The following is a 20,358-nucleotide window of genomic DNA, read 5'->3' on the forward strand; positions in this document are numbered from 1 at the left end:
CTTGCCGCTCTTTTTGCCACTAGCTGCAACCAAATGGGTTAGAAAAGACACGTTCTATTAACTTTTGTAAAAGGAAAATAAAACTTAAAAATAACAGTCTTCGCTTAGAAGTTGAACAGGCAGAGATTTACCAAAAAAAGAACATAGATGGCAATTGTGGCTTAGTCAGGGACATTCACACCTACCTGGTTTTACTTGTAACGTTGTCCCCTGCCCAAAGGTGAGTTTCCCCACATTTCCAGAGCCACACTCTAATGACGCACTTTACAAAAACTTCAACAGGAGAGCATTTCCATCACCTTCCCTCCAGCAATCTACTAATAGCTAATATTTATTGAAGGCTTACTATGTGCCGGCCACTATACAAAGCCCTTTATAGGTATAAACCCTATTAATCTCACAACAGTTCAGTGAGCAAATGAAGTAAAACAAGGCCTGAAGAGATAAGTAACCTGCTCAATGCCACCCATCCAGTAAGGAGCAGATTTAGAGTTTGCCCAGGCAGTAGATTTCAAAATTTGTGTCCTTAACCAGTATGTTATACCTTCTATTAGGCTTCCTTTTTCTATTTTGGGTTCTCTTTTAAAGTACGTATGCCAGTAACATTGATAAAATAGTTAGCTCACTGACCCTAATAAATGTACCCTGAGCTGATTCTCCTGAAAGGCTTACATTTTATAAACTTAACATTAAAACCGGTTTAATATTTATACCCACTTTCACCATTTTGGCATTGCAGTTGACATTTCCCACTTTTTCTTGCAACACATGTCTTACATTTAGAGCTGCAAAGGTAAGGGTGACCTTCTCCCTGGAGAGGCTTATCAGATTAACATGTGGAAGCTCGTTTAGAAATTCATTAATGCCTATATCAGAGGTGTCTTTCAATTCCCCTTCCTCTCCCCGAGCTGCACCAGCCTACAGCTCCAGAGCTACCCCCAGCCAAAGCCACTGCACACACTGCTGGGAACACAGTCTGGCTGCACAGAGCACAGTTTTGAATCTCTAAGATGCTTCTGAAGATTCTTGGAGAGAACTCAGGGGAGACCAGAGTTAGGATGAAACGCACGCCTTTCCTGTTCCTTCTAGCAGATCCACCATCGGCTGTGAGCCAATGAGGACTGAGAGATGCAGGAATTACATGACAAGTTTGGGTCCTTCTGGATAATCCATGCCGGGGAGATGTTCTCTGGGAAGTCACTGGGATGCGCCTAAGTCCTGGGAGTTCCCAGCAGCACTTGACTCTCTCTGGCTGGGGGCCAGGGGAAGAGATTTACCAGGGGCCCATGGTGAGGTTGGAGCATATGGATGGACTAAGAAAGCCATAATACATGACGCACATTCTTACCTCCTCTAATTTCCAGTGCTCCCTGATGGCCTCTTTTGGAATGGGCCAGCCTGTTTGCCCTGTGAGAAAACAGTCTCATACTCCGACTGCCTACCTACCATGCACTGTGGACCAATTCCATCTGGTTATTTTGATTAAAGGATAAGCAAGGGCTCAGCTTGGGTGGACAGGAGAAAAACACTACCCGTAACTGCACATTTTAAACATTTGGGCTTCAAAAGGAGACAGTTTCTAAGATATTTCAAACTGCATAGACAGGTTTCAGAATTAATTTGAAGACTCACTTGGTTTTACTGCCAGACGTGTCCCCAATCCCCAAATCAGCTTACGGTCGTTGCCAATATTACACAGTCACAGAAAGCTTTACAGAAACCGACCAGGCCAACGTGTACCAGGAAATCCCTTTCAATCCCCAAATCCAGAGGCGTGCTCCTCCAGCTGGGACCCTGGCCAAAGAGGCATCATGGTCCATTCATAGCATATTTGGGAAGGAAATGCTCTTCTGAGGTTAAATAATTCATGCTTCCACCGCAAGACCGAGCTATCCCTGACCAAGCCAGCAAGGAGTGGCTTAATCCTGACAAAGCCCCTGAAGATGGGTTCTCCCACTCCTCATGTTCAACACAACTAGACTTTCTGACCCTATTTTTTGTCTTAATGGTTAAGACAAAAAGGACAAGAAATCCATCTTCCTCCAATTCATTTGTTCCTGCGCCAATTATATATGTGCCCATTTCCACATGTACATATGGCATGTATAACACTGTATGATCATTAGGATTAATGATTAGAATGAACAAAAAATAAAACTGGGTGGAGAAAACAGCCCCTACATGAAACTCAGTGCTATGGCTGCCTTTAGAAATGAGAGCATTCATTATGGATTCAGCAGAGATACTCACGGGATTTGACCATTAACCTTGTTCCCCCTCCAAATGTGAGCTTGGCGCCTGCATTATTATTCACACAGTGATCTACAGCTCAGCAAAAACCTTCTAGAAACCAAACTAAGTTTTCCCTAAAGATCTTCTGGAAGGAGCGATACAGTGAGCACAGAGAATATTACATAATTGACACAGTAATAACCTGGCACAGAATCCTAGCACCAGCTTGGATTTTAGGACTGTTTCAACATTAGAGAAATGAAGGATATTCTTTCTGAATATTCTAAAGAAGGAGTTTTCTGCACAAGCCCGGAATGCTGGCTGCCAAAAATCCTAGCACACCCTCTGGTTTTAGATAACAATTCTCCAGGGGTTCTAAAGATTATATACCTTATTTGGCCAAAGTAGGAATAACTCATGTCCATGGCACCAAAGCCAAAACAGCCAGAGGCACTGTCATCACAGAGGGAGAGACAGAAGGCAGCTGCCCCTGCACTCCTGGCAGGAGGGGTCAGAATGTTGGTTTGCCCATTGAGGGTGCTGGAGCCAGACACCTCTGACTGAAGTCCAGATTCTGGAACATCTAAAAGGAGTCCCACCTTTCCTCACTCCACAGAACTAGAGGTAGTTGCAGGCACTGGTCAGCCCTGGATTAGCTCCTGACTCCAAATTCAGACTTTTCATCCTTGCTTAGACAGTCACCAGGAAAAAGACTGTCATCATTTTCTACCCTTGTCCTAGTAGAGACTTTTCATTCTCACTGTCCCATTGTCCTGGGAGATAACACAACTCATGGACTAACCTGAAATCATTCCCCCACAGGTAGCTTCTCCTATCCTGGCTAGGGCATCCTTTAGAGTCTCTCTCAGTTTTGAGGTAACTTGAAGGAAAATCTGAGGAGGACACTCCCTGGGCACCACTGCTGAGTGTACAGCATGGTGTCCTCCTTCTTCTCCCCGGCTGCCTGGAGGACCAGGGCTTAACAACAGCAATTAGGAATGGACCCTTCAGAGGGAAAACAAGGGACATGCAGGCAATACAGCAGCTCATAAATGTCCTACTTGGATTTAGTCAGTGTTGTTCGTCTCCTAGAGATTATCTTCCCATGGCAGATCCCTCCTTCTTACTTTGCTATTTGCCTCTTAGCCAAGCCTTATTAATTTTTAAAAAGGTATATGATGTCTCAAATTCTCTCTATAAAATTAAGTCTAGTAGTCTCCTGGGTAGGAAAACATTTGTTTCACATATGCAAGTCTGTTTTTGGTGGTGTGTCCACGGTGTCTGGTTTGTGGAGATGAGGTATGGGTGTGGGAATGGGTAAGCATTCAGGGGAAGTATGCGTCCAGTTTGCCTGGGGCAGAGCATTTGTGAAAAGGAATAGCTGAAAATAAATTTGGAGGACACAAAGAGTCCAGATTTTAGAGAGCCTTAAGTGATAAGCTAAGAAGTAGACATAATGGTTTCTCAAAATATAAATGCCAGGTGAAACTGGATAGGAGAGAGGTGTAAAGAGGGGTAAGAAAGGGAGTGAAAAATGTGGAATGATAATACAGTTTTAGAGTAATAAAGAATATAGAATTCTTATATTTATAAGTCTCTCAAGGTCTCCAGCTAATAAATATTTTTCTAATGGTAAGACAATTCTTATGAAATTGATGGTAAGCCCATCCTCAGAGCTCTCCTTCACCCCTCCTGTTCAGAGTACAGGGACCCAAAATTGCCACTTCAGACTAGCGGCCATTTTTGCTTCCATAGGTTATAACGAGTATTTCCCTTTCCTTGGCCCTCAAACACCAACAACTTTTAAAATAAAGTCCGTCTTGCCTGTAATACTCACTTGTTAGAACCTGCAGCCTGGTTCCTGCTCCAAAGACATATTTGTAGTCTACTGAGGTAGACACAGTGTCATGGGGCTCTACATAAACCAACATCACGTTACCATTTGTTGGAATAGCTTTGCTGTTGGTTACTAGGACATCATATGCACTTTTCCTGTTGGAAGGTCTTTACCTGATGTTTTTCTAAAAGGAATTTATTTGCTATAATATCTCAGCTCTTATAGAAAATCTCCACTACTTTGATTAGGTCTGAGTTTGCCAAACTTCCTCAATCTCTTGCTATGTTCATCTTAACTGTGTTTAAGAGGCTTTTTAAACAACCATATCAGGATTTGAACATCTAACTGATTGATATTGAATCTTCGAAGTACTCCCTTTAGGACTCTTTATGAGAGTCACTTTATGAGCCACACAAACACACCAAGGATATTATTTTATAGTCATACCTCATTTTGGAACCAAAAAGTACCAGTAACTAGCTTGAGTTCCTCATTTATTTATAAGTCATGGCTCTGAAAGGTTTTTGGTTATTAACAAAGACAAAATCTGACTTCAAAAGATTAAGGCATTATAGATGCTACAAACAGAGGGCAGAATCAAAGAAGAGATGAGCAACGGACAGTGGTTTGGACTAACACGCGAGATACTTCAAACTGGGCCACTCACTTAATTGTATAAACTCTATTTGTTAACAAATCAGCCCATGATCTTATTGTCACACCTGGTTCATGCACAGAGGGCTGTTGATGAAATACTATGGAAATGTGAGATGGCAGGCATTTCTGCAAATAGTGTGCCTGCATGGGAAGCACTCCAGTTCCTATAATTCTAACAGAAAAAAAAAGCAAAAACAAAAACACTGAACTCTGCAAGTGCAGAGAGAGCCTGTAAATTCTCAGTACTGCTTCCTATAATTCAGCTCTATTACCCTCTCCCCGACAGCTTCACAACTCGGGTAACACATTCTGCTTTAGCACAGATAACTCAGTGGAGGAGGGGGGCCTTCCAAGGTACTGGTATTCTGTTCCTCCCATAAGGTCGACTCAGCAAGCCAAGGTAAAGGGGTGAAGTCTGCGTGGGGAACTACTTTGCCCCTGGAGTGAAGAATGGGGCTGTCTTCTCTCCAGAGAAAGTTTCACTGTTGTGCTATTCTCTCAGAAGAGGAAAGTTGTGAGAAGTTTTTAGCTCCTGCTGCCCTCCTCTCACCCGAGTCCTCAGTGCACTTGCCGGGTTTTTCAGTTCTATCAGATGACCTGGGCATAAACTCAACTGGATCCTCATCACTTATCTGTTAAAGACACGCTCCCATGGCTACACACTGCTGCTACGGTAGCATCCCTTTTCATTGATTTGTTTCTGTCCCTTTCAGAAAGCTTTTCTTCCCCTTATCTCTGTCTCTTTCCCAAAGCCTCAACGTGCTTTGTGGTCCTTCGAGAAACACTGATTGTAGTATTAATACAATTTATCAAACTACCCTTAAACCCGATAACCAAATCCAGACTCCAAGGAAACAGGTGTTCATATCTTGCTCACATATCCGACATAGTTAACAACTGCATGCTAAATGAATCAATTAAATTCAGCTGTGTTTCAACAGGTCCTATTGGATTTCTTTCCAAAAAGAATAATTTGTTAACCACAAGAACTCACCGGGTGTGACCAACAGGGAGGTGCCTTTGCCAAAGCTCAGTGCATAGCCGGCGTTTGAGTTCCACAGCACTTTCCCCCTAAACAAAAACCCCTTGCAGTAGCCACTCTGCCTCTCCTCCTTGGGTGAGCCTCTATGAAATCTAATGTCTAAATACCAGTCATACAGCAGTCACACAGACAGAGGTCATCCAGGGCCCTCTTCCATGAGACCAGTGCTGAGACGGTCACCCACTCACCATGGTGGGGTGGGCAACCACTTCTGAGAAGTGCCATCCTGGGGAGGGGACCATGTTACATGTTGAGTTTCCCTATGTCCAGCAGAGGAAATGCCCGTCTGGACTGAGGACAGCCAGGGGCATGACCAGGAGCAATTCTGTGGGCTCATGGGTGAAGGGCAGAAAGACACCACTGAGAAAGTGGTTGGTAAATTTCTTCTCATTCACTCTGGTTTGTACTTTAATTGCATTCATTGATTTAGTCTGTGAGACTCTAGCACTTACTTGGTTTAACAGAGAGTTTAGTGCCTTTTCCAAAGGTGAGCTTTCCTTGGCTGCCTACATAATTCACACAGTCATATGGGGCCTTACAATAATCAGTGGGTGGGAAGGACTGAGGGAGAGACGGAACAAATGAGATCACCTTCCCTTCTTATGGAAGTCTTACCACCTTGCAGCCTCAGCTTCCAGCTCCTTGCTCAAGTTAGGACATTTCTCTAAAAATCATAGCAGACTGTGCAGATAGAGCTGAGCTTGATCCTAAACCACCAGTTTTGCTCCCAGAACACTGGGTTCTGATGGCTTGCTCATGCCTGAGACTCATGGGAAAACCGCAAGGTCACGCAGAGACATGTCATCCAGCCCAGCTGGTCAGCATTGGGGGACCAGGGACCATGCAACTTTCAGAGGCATAGATCTTAAAAACAATAAACGACAACAACAACAACACAAATTTAACAACAAAAAAGACCCCCATAACACAACAAAACCACTGATCGTACTCCTCTTGGAGAGGAGGGCTTCTTATTAAGAAAACCCCCCACAGATTTCTGAGTTGTTAGGTCTTTCAGCTCTGTCTTATTACAGAACACAGGTTTTGCATCTTATCATTAGAATTTCTCTATATCCAGAGCCAATGAAGAAGCCAGTGAAAATTTCTACTCCTTCATGACCTAATTCTTAGGATTGCCAGAGTCTGTCAACTAGCAGACATCCACCAGCTCAGGCACAAAGAAACTAGGCGCATCTATCCTCCTGGGAGCCGCAGTGTCTTAATCCCACTGAAACTACACAGAATAGCACTGCCACTCACTCAGGCCAACTGTTGAGATTCGCCCACTCCCCTCACTTACTGGGTGTTACTGTCAGTGTGGTCCCTGCTCCAAAGCGTAGGTCGTTGTTATTATTGCCACAGCAATACACCCTCTAACAAAAACCTCCTCAGGACACCTTGCAGTCAGGCTCCCAGCATGACACAGAACACAACAGTCCCATTCTCACTTTTCTACAGAAATGGGGTCATTTTGTCAGGCTTCTAGGCTGTAAAAGTGGTCACTTTTCAGCCCACTGAGCACAGCTTATCGAGACCCTAACTGGGCACTGTGAGACATACAATCAGCTTTCAAACAGGTTCCTGAACCCACACCACAAACAAATCATGCCAAACACAGTTTGTCTTCAGACACCACATGTATGAGGTACTGCCTGGTGGCATGCTCCAGAACTTCTATAACTTGCATTTTAATTATGGGTTCAAAACACCCAAACTACTCATCTATGTAATTTCATGTTAATTATCATGCAGTCATTTTGTAACTAGTAAATAATGAAAAGTGGCAGTGTTTTGGGGGTGGGGGGGAGTTGTTGCTTTTGATTATGTTTTCAGAGGGTCAAGGTTTTGTTTTTACCCCACCAAGGGTCTAACCAAACAACTCCTCTTAGAAGTCGAGTGCAAGTTTCCTGAGAGTCACTCTACAACTTTAGGTCACTGCAGCCCATTTCCTCCCATTTATACATATCACCCCTGAAAAGTTATCAGAATAAGCAGGACTCTCTCTTCTCTGTTTGAGAGCAATTTTCATTCTGCTTCCCAGAGTGACAAAGTCTGGATGATAAATTAATTCCCAAACCCACTGTTCCAAAGGAAACACACCGAGTAATGATGGCCGAAGAAGCAGAAGCAGGGAGAGGTTTGTTTTCACAGGTGGGAAGAAAAGCCTTGGTAACAGAAATAAAAATAACACAAATTCTGATTGAATGCACTGAGGCGGCCTCAGTGAGATCACCTCCCACCATAGAGGGAAGGACTACATCCAGCCAGGATAACCACTCTGTAGTACCCTCTGTGTTAAAGGAACACACAGTTAAGCTACATCATGGTTCCTTTTACCTACCAAGGGTGACCTGAAGTCTCGTTCCAGTCCCAAAGACGAGGTTCCTGCCTCCGCCAGTGGTTACACAGTGAGATGCTCCCTAACAGAAACCTGTTGCTTGAATCTCCTTCTGGTTTCCACGCTCCACTTCCTTACTTAGAGCTCTCTCCCCATGACCTCTTCCCTGATGGGGAGCTTGTCTGAGCCCCCAGGGATCCATTTCTATTGCCCAAATGCTGCAATATTAACCCCTACAAAGGCAGCAGGATATGGCCAGATACTTGCTTGGCTAACACTACCGTTAGGGACCTTTTTGACTTCAAGAGATCATGAGGTGCTGGCTAGTTGATTAAGGCCAAGGAGTTGTCAAGTTCAACTCTGCAGACATTAGGAATTGAGCTCTTTGTCTTTCTCTTTCTGGGTTTTATGTTAATGTTAATTGATCTCTCTTGTCAGACTTCATGAATGATGGCCTCAGAAATCAAATGATTAATAACTGTTCTAACTTAAGGTCCCTGAGTCAGGCAGAGAAGAGGGCATGAAGACAAAAAAGGAGAGACAATCAAACCTCTATCTTCCCGGCCATTTCCACCATTCCTATGAAAGCCATTGTCACTGCAAAGGTGGTGCTAACGAAGTGGCCCGCAGATGCTTGTGCCCCAGTCCTAAGGGTATCCTTTGTCTGCTGGAGCCCAGAATTCCCAATAATGGCCTTGTAGTTAAACACAGTCACAGAAGCACCCAGGAGTTCTCTGAAGCACAGACTGTATCACCTCCCTCATCTACAGGACTCAAAACCTACTGTGTGTTTAGGACGGTGCTGGTGACGGCAGTGGTACCAGAGGCTCCGTAGCAGGATTTAGAAGTGTCCCCATAGGGACTGCATTTAGACCCCCATCTCCCCAGCAGAAGCACTTACAGGGCTGGATGATGAGCTGGGTCCCTCTCCCAAAGGTGAGTAGGTTAGCAGCTCCTGTATTCACACCCTGGGACAACCCTTTGCATAAATCTCTCTGTCAGAGACCCAGGCCCTGAACCTCTCAGAACCTCTATAGCAGCGGTTCTCAACCTGTGGGTCGCGACCCCTTTGGGGGTCGAACGACCCTTTCACAGGGGTCGCCTAAAACCATCGGAAAACACATATATAATTACATATTGTTTTTGTGATTAATCATTATGCTTTAATTATGTTCAATTTGTAACAATGAAATTGGGTGTCACCACAACATGAGGAACTGTATTAAAGGGTCGCAGCATTAGGAAGGTTGAGAACCACTATAGCCACTCTTAAGCCCACGGATACCAGAGAGGGCTCAGAGCCCTGGCTGGGGCTGCTGGTCATTTCTGTCCCTCTCTTGTTGTGTCTTAAAAGCTTAAAACACACATCACCAAGGCAAGGTGCCTACAGATGAGCACTGGGAGTGCCATCACACAGCTTCCAACTGCATCACCATTGACTTTTTCAGGAGAGTGACCATGACCACGAAACTCTACCCCATCACATAGGGAGGATGGGTAGGATGGAGGCCCTTAGTCACAAATATTTAAAGGGGCATAAAGAGAAGCCAAACATCAGACTAGAATGCATAATAGAAAAACACACAGATCTCACTTTCCTCTCAGACTTACTGGGCCTCACTGCCAAACGAGTCCCGGTCCCGAAAGTCAGCTTGTTTCCAGTGCCAGTGTACCCACTGCTGTCAGCAGCTTTATAGAAACAGGGCAGACACCTGTCACGAGCGTCACCTCACCAACCCGCCTGCCCTGGTTTTCTCCTGACACTGATCCAGAAATGCCCTCACCAAGCAGCGAGGATCTTTTCTCAGACCTCTCTAAGCCACAAGCTTTCTAAGCCACAATCTCTAAGCTTAAGAGTGCAGGCTAAGGTTTCCCTTTTACCAAACGAGACACCCAAACAGTAGGCAATGTGTTCCACCGAGATACTGACATAAAATTTTTTTTTAAATTTTATTTTAAAGCTGCGGGTCACACCAGTTAATTGGTGTGATGGATTCTCTCAAAGGCAATACATGGAAATTCGTAAGCGAATCACACTAAGGAAATGCTTGTGTTGCACCTGAAGTTTACTTTTTCTTTCTTCAGAATCAAATACTTCTAAACCAGAAAGAGTCTATTTAATATGCAACGGAACTTGGGTTGCGATTAGGGTGGGCCAGAATGCATTTTATACTCACAAGGTTGGACTCTCAAAACGGTTCCTGAACCAAAGATCAGCTTGTTTCTGTCATTCACACAGCATCAAGGTCCTCTACAAAAACAGCGGGCCGCAGTTTCTGTGTGTGGGGCGGAGGGGGCGACTGACATGGCCCTGGAAACAGAAGACTGGTCCATTTTGCATTAAGAACCTGCTGGTATTTGGCCAAGAAGCCAAGGGTATTGCAATAATTGCAGAAACTTCTAAGTATGAAAAGGCTGGTTGGGCATGGAATTTGGCTCACGTTTGCTCTTTGCTTCTTGGACTAGGATAAATGCTACAACTTTTCTCTGGAAGGAATACTCCAAAGGTTTAGTGTATCTGTTCTTTCAGGGCTTTTCCAGCCCTTTAGCCAAATTTTCTTTCATCTCATTAATCCTAATCATACTCCATTCCACCCAAACAATTTTACTTTGTTGTGATGTCCTCCAATTTCAAATCCCATAGCAACTACCAACCACTACAAATTTCTGAAAGCGCTGCTGGGAAATGAGCTCATTTTAGCTGGTTTCCACAGATTTTCAAATATTTGGGGCTCTGAGTTGGTTTAGAGCCACTCTGGGCAAAGCATTCTTACACTGAGATGCTGTCAGTGGCACAGGAGTGTGGCGTTTTCCCTGGGTGCATTCTATTTTCACCTGGACAGTTTCCTACACGCTTCTGGCTGCTGTGGCATCTGTGGCAGGCAGCAGACTGACCATCCCTGGGTCCCCAGACCCCACAGCTCAGGTTTGCTACCGTCTTGCTTTGTAACTCCAGGCCACTCTGAGTTCCCTGTCCCTAGACACAGAATGAGAAGAGAACCGCTTTCCTGTTCTATCCAGAGAGAGGAGAAGAAAAAAACATTGATGTCTAAGGGCGCTTTAGCCAGCCTAGCTGGGAGGCACTTTATCATGTACTTTTCACTATAAGAGCCTGAGCCATCCAAAGCCTCAATAGTCATGCCTTTAATTTCTAATGCAGAAAAGAGAAAAAAAAATTCCTCTAGGTAACTGAGTGGTTAAGACAGCTGGGAAATCCAGACTTGGAAAGGTTCCATCCCCCCAGCTCTTGCTCTCTCAGTATGCTTTTCTTTCCACTTGGGGAAGTTGTCTTTGGTTATAAAGGGAACGTATTCAAATTTTCCACAGCTTTTAATTTCAGGCGCAAGAAATGTATTTGTCCCATGTTTTTCACATTACTCCACTCTGTGCATATATATTCTATCTATCTATCTATCTATCTATCTATCTATCTATCTATCTATCTATCTATCATCTCTCTATCTAATCTCAGACATAGTTGTTTTTAACAGTTAATTCTGTGCCTTGCCCAAACTGTAATTTACTAAATGCAGGTGTGCTGCTGCACTGATAAACTCCACTGAACCCCTCCCCACCCCCCACCCCCCAGTTTTCCAAGTTTAAACCTTCCCCTGGGATCAGTGCTTAGCTTCCCCTTGAGTAAGCCAGCCCCACCCAGAACATCAGCTCTTAGCACCTTTTCAAATACCTTTGCCATCTGCAAAGAGAGACACACATGGACTAGTTTTGTAAAATGATACTGCCTGGCATTCTGTCTGCCTGCCTCTCTGGATTTTCTGGTTTGCTTTTCTCCTTGAGAGCTTGTGTTTCTACCACATCTTCCAAACACTAGCAGTATTCAAAGTTAAAATGATCATACATGATACAAATGAAGATGCAGTTATTCTATCTGAATTCTCTTCACATGTCACATTAGCATAATGGTAGCAGCAAAAACAGAATTGTGAATCACATTTTTAGTTTTGAATTAAATATTCAAGACTGGAGTTTGCCCAGAAAACGCAGGTATTTGGCTAATACCCATCTCTACCAGTTATGAGAAAGGACACGTGGAAACTCTCCTTGAAGTCTGCATGACCGCGGGAATCTTATACGGGCAACCTGGGAATTCAAGAAGGATTCCTGACCAAGGAATTCTGATTTCCTGACCAAGGATGGAGTACTTACTGGGCATAATGGTAAGTCTGGTTCCGGTCCCGAAGGTTAATTTATTGTTCCCATAGTTAGACACACAGTGTTCTAAGTCATTGCGAAAACCATTGCTCCAAGTTCTCCAAACTCCACTGCAAGGCCTCCCACCTGTTGTTTCTTGTGACCCTCTCCTCACAATGCTTCTACAATATCAAAGCCCCCAGTGACCCCTTCATGTCACTTCCTGTTGGAACAACTGAGAGAAGCGGAGATAAAAGGCTATAATCAGAAGAGACTTGACATGTGAGATCTGTTTTAATTTTTCTGCCAAATTTTCCTTCAGAGAGAACAAACATTTTCTCTCTCCCTCCAGGTGTTATCAGAATTCCCTCGGGTCTAAACTCAGGTGTGAGCCTGGAATCCCCTGCCATTTTTCTCACCCTTTTATGCCATCCCACATTTCAGTTCTCTCTGAAGTGCTTTTTTGCCTTCTGGTCCATTTTCTCTCAGTTGTCCCTCCATCCTCTGCTCCTGTGGCCTGTGCCACAAGGAGCCAGATGTTTCTGGTGAGTGCAGGTGTGAGGGGTGAGCTAGCGGACAGCCATGGCTGCAGACATTGTTTGTCCCCCTCCTCCCAGGGATTTTCAGGCAAGGAAATAAAGACCTGTCATGATGTCAATCATTCCAGTGGTGGACGGGAAGGGCTCTTTGCTATATTCCAGATAAATTTATACTGAGAAGCAGAGAAAGAGAGTAGCAGGCTTTTGACGATTCTTTCTGGAGTTTAAAGGGTTTGCTCAATACAATGGTGATGGAAAATTTTCTTCGACTTACTTGGAATGACTGTCAGACTTGTTCCTCTCCCAAAATAGAGTCTCTGGTTACCAGTGTTACACTGTGATAGGAAGCTCAACAAAAACCAGGCAGAAGAGAGAGCCAGGTGTACACCTGGGGCCCCACCCAACCGACTGACAGGCAGACGGAGTGTCTCTTCCCCCTGCAGGCGCAGGAGCAAGGGTGCTAATAGAAAGGAACTTGAGGGCCTACAGCAGCTGTGACCATGTGTGGCTGGAGGTACTGAGTCCCCCTGAGAAAGGATTCAATGGGGGGCTAATGTGCATCTTGTGCAGCTTGCTGTCTAAGGAAAGGTGTAGGCCCATTTGTTTTATTCCTGGGCGTTTAAAAATTCTTTTAAGACTTAATTTCTCTCCGGTTGATCATATGATTCTGAAGTGCATTTTAATTAGATCTCTTTATTACCTCTTTTCACTCTGGGAAGGATTTTATTTCTTTGTGAAATTTCTGGAATAACTCATTTTCTCCAGATGAATTCAGTATGCGGCTCAGATCACCTTGCTCCTCTCCAACCTGCCTCATTTCCCTAACACCCCCAGTACGCAGTGTCCATTGTCCATTCTGCCTCACACCTTGTGCCCTATGTACAGCGAGAATTGCCGGGGAGAGCACAAGTTGGTGACTTTGTTTTTCAAATTCCGCTTTCAAGTCCCAAGCTCTCTATGCTACCTTTTAAGGATTAAACCTACATTCTTTGACCTTCTTTTCTGAGAAGAGTTAATATATCTTGATCCCTCAGCTTTATGTCCTCAACCACATGCCACCTGCACAGCCACTGGAGCCCCATGCATATGACTATTAGGCCCCCACATTTCACAGGCAAAGTCACAGGGACACTTACTTGGAATGATTGATAAGCTTGTCCCTTGCCCAAATGTCAACTTGTTGGAGAAGGCTGTCACACAGCCATCCAACCCTTTGCAGTAATTGACAGATGACACTTAGGGAGCTTAGACCCCAGTCTTTCTTGATGCCCCTTCAAAAGCACCACAGAGAGTTATGGGATGGGATCTGTGAGTATGGAGCCACAGCTAGGCCAGGCTCTCTCGGGATGATACAAACCTTGCTGGGAGTGTGTACTTTTCTGCCTTGGTGTCATTTCTGCCTCAGTGAGCTCGCTTGTCTCCTCCTCTCTTCTCTATTATTCTCTCATCCACAGGACATCCCAATCTGCATCTCATTTCCATCTCCAAGCCCTTGCCTGGTTTCAGCAGGTCCTCACGCACATTGATCTGCCTTCTCTGAGCCAGCGTCTGTTCACAGGCACGCTGTGATTACAGAACTGGGACTGCCAGGCTCTCAGAGCTGAGATCTGGGCTCCCAGCTCCTTATCACTGGTCAATATGTTGTTCTCATTTGTCTGGCTAATGAAGAGCTGACCTTTCTCAGGGGATGCGTTTTGCTGAAATGACAGCTGACAGCCCAAACAAAAGCAGAGCTCTCAAGGCAGTGTTGGCCTTTCTGACCCCTTTGGTGGATTTCAGTCAAAGGGATCCCAGGCTCAGAAGTCAACCTCTCAATGTTGGCTCCCACATTACTGGGCTTGGAGAAACTCAACGAAATCTGGGCAATGTTGGTCCAACCTGCCCCCTGCTCATTAGAACCAGGCTTTCCTTGTTGGCATCTCGTACATTCAAAATGATGGTAACAACCCAACATGCAGCACCACACATTCTAGCTCCATACCCACCCGGGTGCTGCCACTCAGTGGAGCAGGTAGACAGCGATGCCAGACCACCCCCTCGGCACACACAGCCTAAGACTACACTGCCTGCCTGATCCTCTGGGCCTGTACAGCAGCCCAGGGACTGGACTCACCCCCTGTAGAATGGGGGGAAATACTGCCCTAGAAGGAGAGCCTAGGAAAACAGTGCTAAGTCACAGTCTGAGCGGTGACACTCTTCTCTGGACACCCCCTACCCACCTCTGTCTAATCAAGCTGCAGTGGAAAATATATTACTGCTTTTTAACTCCCCACCTCCTTCCTGCCTCTCATCTCTTTCATTTATCATTTCTGAGCGCCCACGGGGCTCCAGACTCTCCTTGATCTATTTCCATCCGACTCCAATAGAATCCCTGCAAGAAAGAGCCCAAAGGCCTAAAATGCAAAAAGACATGGGGGACACTGTGAGTTAGAGTCTTTCTGGCTTGCTGGGCTTCACGGTTAACCGCGTCCCCTTTCCAAATATCAGCTTCTCAGAGCTGTCACGCTTCTCCCTGCAGCGGGGCATGTTACAGCGACTGACAGGAGGAACTTTATGAATCTTAAAAAAACAGCCAGAGTTCCTCTCTCTTCCCGGCGGGGTGCAGCCACAAACACACTAAAGCCAAATCTTTCTATCCGCTCTAATTATCGGCAAGGATACAGCTTTGTATCTGAAACTCTTTGGAAGGAATTGTAACCTCTTGCCTGGTGGCTTCAGAGCTGGAAATGAACACAGTGGATGCATAATTCCCTCCCCCCCCCTTTTATAGTTTTGCATCTATAGACGCAATAGGAGTCAGGCAGGGAACATAGAGGGATTTAAAATAAGACCTCAGATTCCCATCCAGTTTTCCTGTTCTCCCTCTTCACTTTCATTTAAAACCTGGAATGGAATGCCCCCTACCTATTCCAACTCTGCTCCCAGTTCTCCCTCTCCACTGTGGATACCGGTGCACGTGGCCTCAGCTGAGCCAAGAAGAAGTTAAGATTGGTGAAAGGAAACACTTTCTGATAGGATGATACTAAATGTTAGAAGGGGTTACTCAGGGCAATAGGTTGGAAAGGGTGACCCTCCAACCCCAAAGTTGGGCATCATCTCCAGAGAAGGCTCAGAAATTAGCAAGGATTCTTTTCTATCTTTCCAGGGTCAAGGTAAGCTCTACTTAACAGCAGGAGGATAAACCTAATGGCTCAGGGTCCAAAAGGGAATTATTAATATTGAGATTAAAGGAGGGACAGGACCTTGGAGGTCACTAGTTAACCTCAAGCAAGATCTGGTTCCAAGGCAACATACGTTTCTTTCGAATCAGGGGCAAAATTCCAGAACTTCCAGAATGCTGCTGTGTCCTTTTACACTTACTTGGATGAACAGCCAAGATGGTCCCCTGTCCAAACGTCAGCTTTCCATAGCTGCTACCACCAGAGTTAACACTGTAACAGAGGCCTTTACAAGAACCTCAGGGGACCGCAGAGGCTCACAGCCACCTTCCTCTTTAATTCTGGGGAGAAGAAACCCACCCAAAGGGACCTGGATTTGTGAGGCCAGTTTCTTCCTACTGAAGGTCAGAGGACCATTTGCACACCTGGTCCCGGGGCCCTGACCGGCTGTGTCCCCCCTGCCTGCCTTCTCCCTCCTTTTCCTCTGGTTTCCACCCTCAGGCTTACCGATGTCTCATGTTTAGCATCGCTCTTTCTAAAGGTCTCATTTCCATTTTACAGCATCATTTTCAGGACAATTTCTCTGATCAGTTTTCAAGACATGTCCTCCCCTTCCTTCGAGGTATCACGCATTTCTGATGACAACGAATTGATTAGAAGAAGACAGGAGGAGAGTGCTCAGCTTTCTGGAGGCTGACTAGAATTAGATGAGGTTGAGGCTCCAGCCTCTTGAAACACTGTCTCCAGAGCCTCCCTTCGTGCCCCAGCATAAGAAACGGAAAGGATGGGCACATTTGACTCAGCCTATTTTCACAGAGTAGCTTTTCTGTCAGTTTTGAACTTGGTGAAATGTTAGTGGCATTTCACAGAAACTTTATACCTGATCTTTGTTATGGCGATTAGCTATTTTGGGCTGTTCTGGGTTTAGCAAAGACATACCTTTATCTTGAGTAGCCTCTCAATCCCAGGCAAGCTGGGACATCTGGTCACCCTATGAGAAGTGTCCTGACCTCACAGTGCAGCCACAGTGATAGAGTTAAGTGAGGCCCCTGTTAGAGGCAGGCTTCTGCATCTTTACTTGAGGTTGCTGTAAATGTCATCCTTTGACCTAACACAGCTTCCATTGTTGACTGTCACAACCATAGGAAGCTTAGGGGTCTCCTAGGTTGTGTCTGGTGGATGCCCCAAAAGGCAGAAGAAACAAAATTGAGGCAGTCTCATTATTGGCTCAATGGTGATCAAACTGTATCCCCAAAGAATGAGAAAAACAAATACTTAGCTCTTTAATTGCATTCAACGTTTAAACTCAACTGTCTGGACTAAATTTGTGCTAGTCTCTCTAGTCGTCTCTTTAAGCAACCACTTAATCAGCAAAGGGTCAAAGCTTTAGCTTGCTTATCAACATGAAAAGGGTGAGAGAAAAAGGCTATTATTTAGCAACAAAGACATGTCTATCTGCTTTAAGCATAGCAGTCAGGGATTCAGGGATTCAAGCGACTCTTCCCCTCTCTACACCTTACTCCAGCTGCCATACATCAGGACATAAACAAACTCAGATGCCTGCCCTCAGCAGAAGCCCTCAAACAGACGGCGCCAATGTATTGTTGTGGCAATAATCTTTGTGTTCTGCTGACTGTGGGAAAACAGAATTTAATCATGGGTGCCTTGGACTCCAGCCTTGCCTTGTAGCCCTGCATATAGAGTCCATTGCATGGGAAATCTGGCGTACAATTACTGTTCAGAGCGCTGAAAGGATGCTTGCCCTGCTTAGATATTTCCTTTGCGTGGTTAGGCCGTCAAACTCTCTGGCCGCTTGTCCACATTTTGAAGTGTGGAGGTCAACCAAGTGCTGAGAAGGCCTCCCAGCTTCTATATGCATCTTGGTGTGTTTCTAGCAAGACACCAAAGATAAAACCTCCTGTATAAGTCCCCAGCCTCGACTGCCCACCCTCTGAGAAGGGAGGTCCTTCAGTCTCCAGGATGTTCATAAGAATTCCCTGGAAGGGTTAATTAGATAGACCCCCAGAGATGGCTGAATGCATGGGATTTAACAATGTCATGTATTATTCATGGTTTGTTGTACTGGTTTTGCCCCCTGCTGAGCAAGGCACTTCTGCGCATGACAACTTCATGGCTAACCACACTATGTGTTCTTCAGGGCCTATCCCAGAACATTCCAAGCCAGCTGCTACCAGGCTGCATTAACCCCTTCAGTGCCACCTGCACCGCATCACCCCCTGAGCCACTCTTCAAGAGCTCTGAGTGGGCTGTGTTTTGCAACACGCTTTTCCCAGTGCTGCGTGCTCTCCTAATCACGCAAAGCAGATCTAAAAACGCTGCAACCAGGGCACTCAGCTCATATCAAAGGAAACTGGGCTGCTTCAACAGGTGTTCCTCACCTCCACTTTCCCCAAGTGGTATATCAAGCCAGTCTTCCCAGCATTCGTTCATAAGCACCACTCTCAGAAACCCATCAGAAACACAGATTTCAAGAAGTGCCAATAGCAATTTTATAGCATTTTAAGCTTCTCCCAAGCACTTACACACATTATTATCATTATGGAAAGGTGGGTGTATGTTTGAGAGTGTACTGCTCTATTCTCACAACCCAGAGGACAAACGAATTTCTCCCCACTCTCTGCAGTTGAACTAAGTAAAATGAAGGCTCAGTCAATGATTTTGGTAACTGAGGGAAAGAAAGGTTTACTGCTCTGCCTGAGTTAACCAGACAGTTCCACCCATAGAGACCTCAGTTACTGGACTAGGGATTGAGAACAGTTCCTTTAAGAGAGAGAACATGAAGGGAAAAGAAGGAAAAAATCTGTCTGTAAGAATTTCCAGCATTCATTAATAAAATTGCAGGGTTCCATTCTTTCAGAGATAAATTTAGGGGGAGTTTTAGTATCTGCCTCAGGAAGATTTATATTTGGTCTTCTGAATTTGCATAGTCACAATATGCCAATTTCCTCTCTCTCCTTTTGGCAAACATTCCCTGGCTTTAGCTGAATCTCTCAGGATCCTGTATTCAATTTTTCTCCCTGAACCTATAATCTTGTTTAAGATGGATGATAGGAATGTTTTTAGCTGAAGGTAATTTAGTCTTTGTACAATGGAGTTCTAATCTCTCTGATGCGGACCATGTCTTCCCATGTCTTAGATTTAGAAACTAAGCTGGGATGTTTGGGGGGATAATAATTTAAATGAGAAGAAAGAAGTGCTTTGAATTCCCTTTACCCCCACCCTGGTTAGTCCCTTCAAACTTACTTGGATTCACAGTTAAGAGAGTTCCTTTTCCAAATGTCAGTTTATAGCTGCCACCTCCACTATTCGCACAGTCAGGGGGCACTTTACAAAAACAAACAGGAGCTGCTCTTTGCAGAGGGCCCTGGGGGGTCAATATGATGTTGACCTGCAGCCCAGCACTAACCTACAAGTCCACAAGGTGGCCGCTGCAGGCAGGAGCTGGGCTTCCAGAAGGCAATGGAGCCCTGATAAATATACACATTATTTATTTTTAAAATTTTTATTGTTTTTCTTCTCTTTATGTCTAAGCTGCCACCTTAGTTTCAGTAATCCACCTATTTTTCTTCCCTCATTGTCTACTCCTGGCTGGCACTCACAGTTTCTACTTTATTGCACTTCAGGGCTATTTCTTGAAATTGCTCACATCAACTCACTAAATTCTGATTGACTGGAAACTGATTGCAGATGCAGACGGGGAGCAGAGTGAGTGAGCTTTTAAAGGGACATGTTCAAAGGGAGAAGTTGGAGGGCTTTTTGGCTTTCCTGGTCTGCCTCCCTATGAGGGACTAGGCAAAACGAGTCCTGCCTCTCCAGGGGAACTTGCAGCACAAAGCTTAGAAGGAAAGGGCTGGAGGGAGCCCACGGAGCTTCCCCCTTTCATACTCACTGGGGTTGACGGTCAGCCTGGTTCCTTGCCCAAATACCAGCTTCTGGCTGGCACCCCCTGACATACACCACAGCAAACAGCTTTACATAAACCTCACACAAGGCCCCTCTCACTCTCCCCCTTGAGGAGGACACCTGATCTGCTCCCCTAGCGCCTCAGCTGCTGTGGACAATGGCCTGAATCTCACAAGCCAGATAGGTTCAGGACAGTGTCCCTTTGGCGCTTCCTACTTTCTCCTTGACAAAGGCTCCTTTGTAGACATGTACCAGATATTTAATCTCTTTGCCAGACAAATATTTAACATCTTTATTCCATTTCCTACAATTCTAACCTTAAAAAAAAAACCATTCTTTCAGTCTTTTCAGAGCTCCCCCTAAAAAACAGCTGAGTTAAAAGAACCTTTAAAATCAGAATATGCCAGGTCTCCTGAGTAAAGCTGAGTTGGCTTCATCCTTACAGTTTCTGGGTTGAATCTTAGGACCTGCTGGTCTGC

The 20,358-nt window shown here is 45.1% G+C and overlaps 1 gene segment (V, D, J or C); it reads right to left on the bottom strand.

Moving 5' to 3' along the window:
* Positions 1 to 20,358, bottom strand: part of LOC102429626 — a 291,722-nt gene that overhangs the window by 45,944 nt on the left and 225,420 nt on the right. The window contains 1 exon segment of the C gene segment in view: positions 19,220 to 19,278. Within this exon segment, the coding sequence occupies positions 19,220 to 19,278 (59 nt within the window).

The sequence above is a fragment of the Myotis lucifugus genome, unplaced genomic scaffold, assembly GCF_000147115.1.
Source record: "Myotis lucifugus unplaced genomic scaffold, Myoluc2.0 scaffold_297, whole genome shotgun sequence".
Classification (NCBI taxonomy): domain Eukaryota; kingdom Metazoa; phylum Chordata; class Mammalia; order Chiroptera; family Vespertilionidae; genus Myotis; species Myotis lucifugus.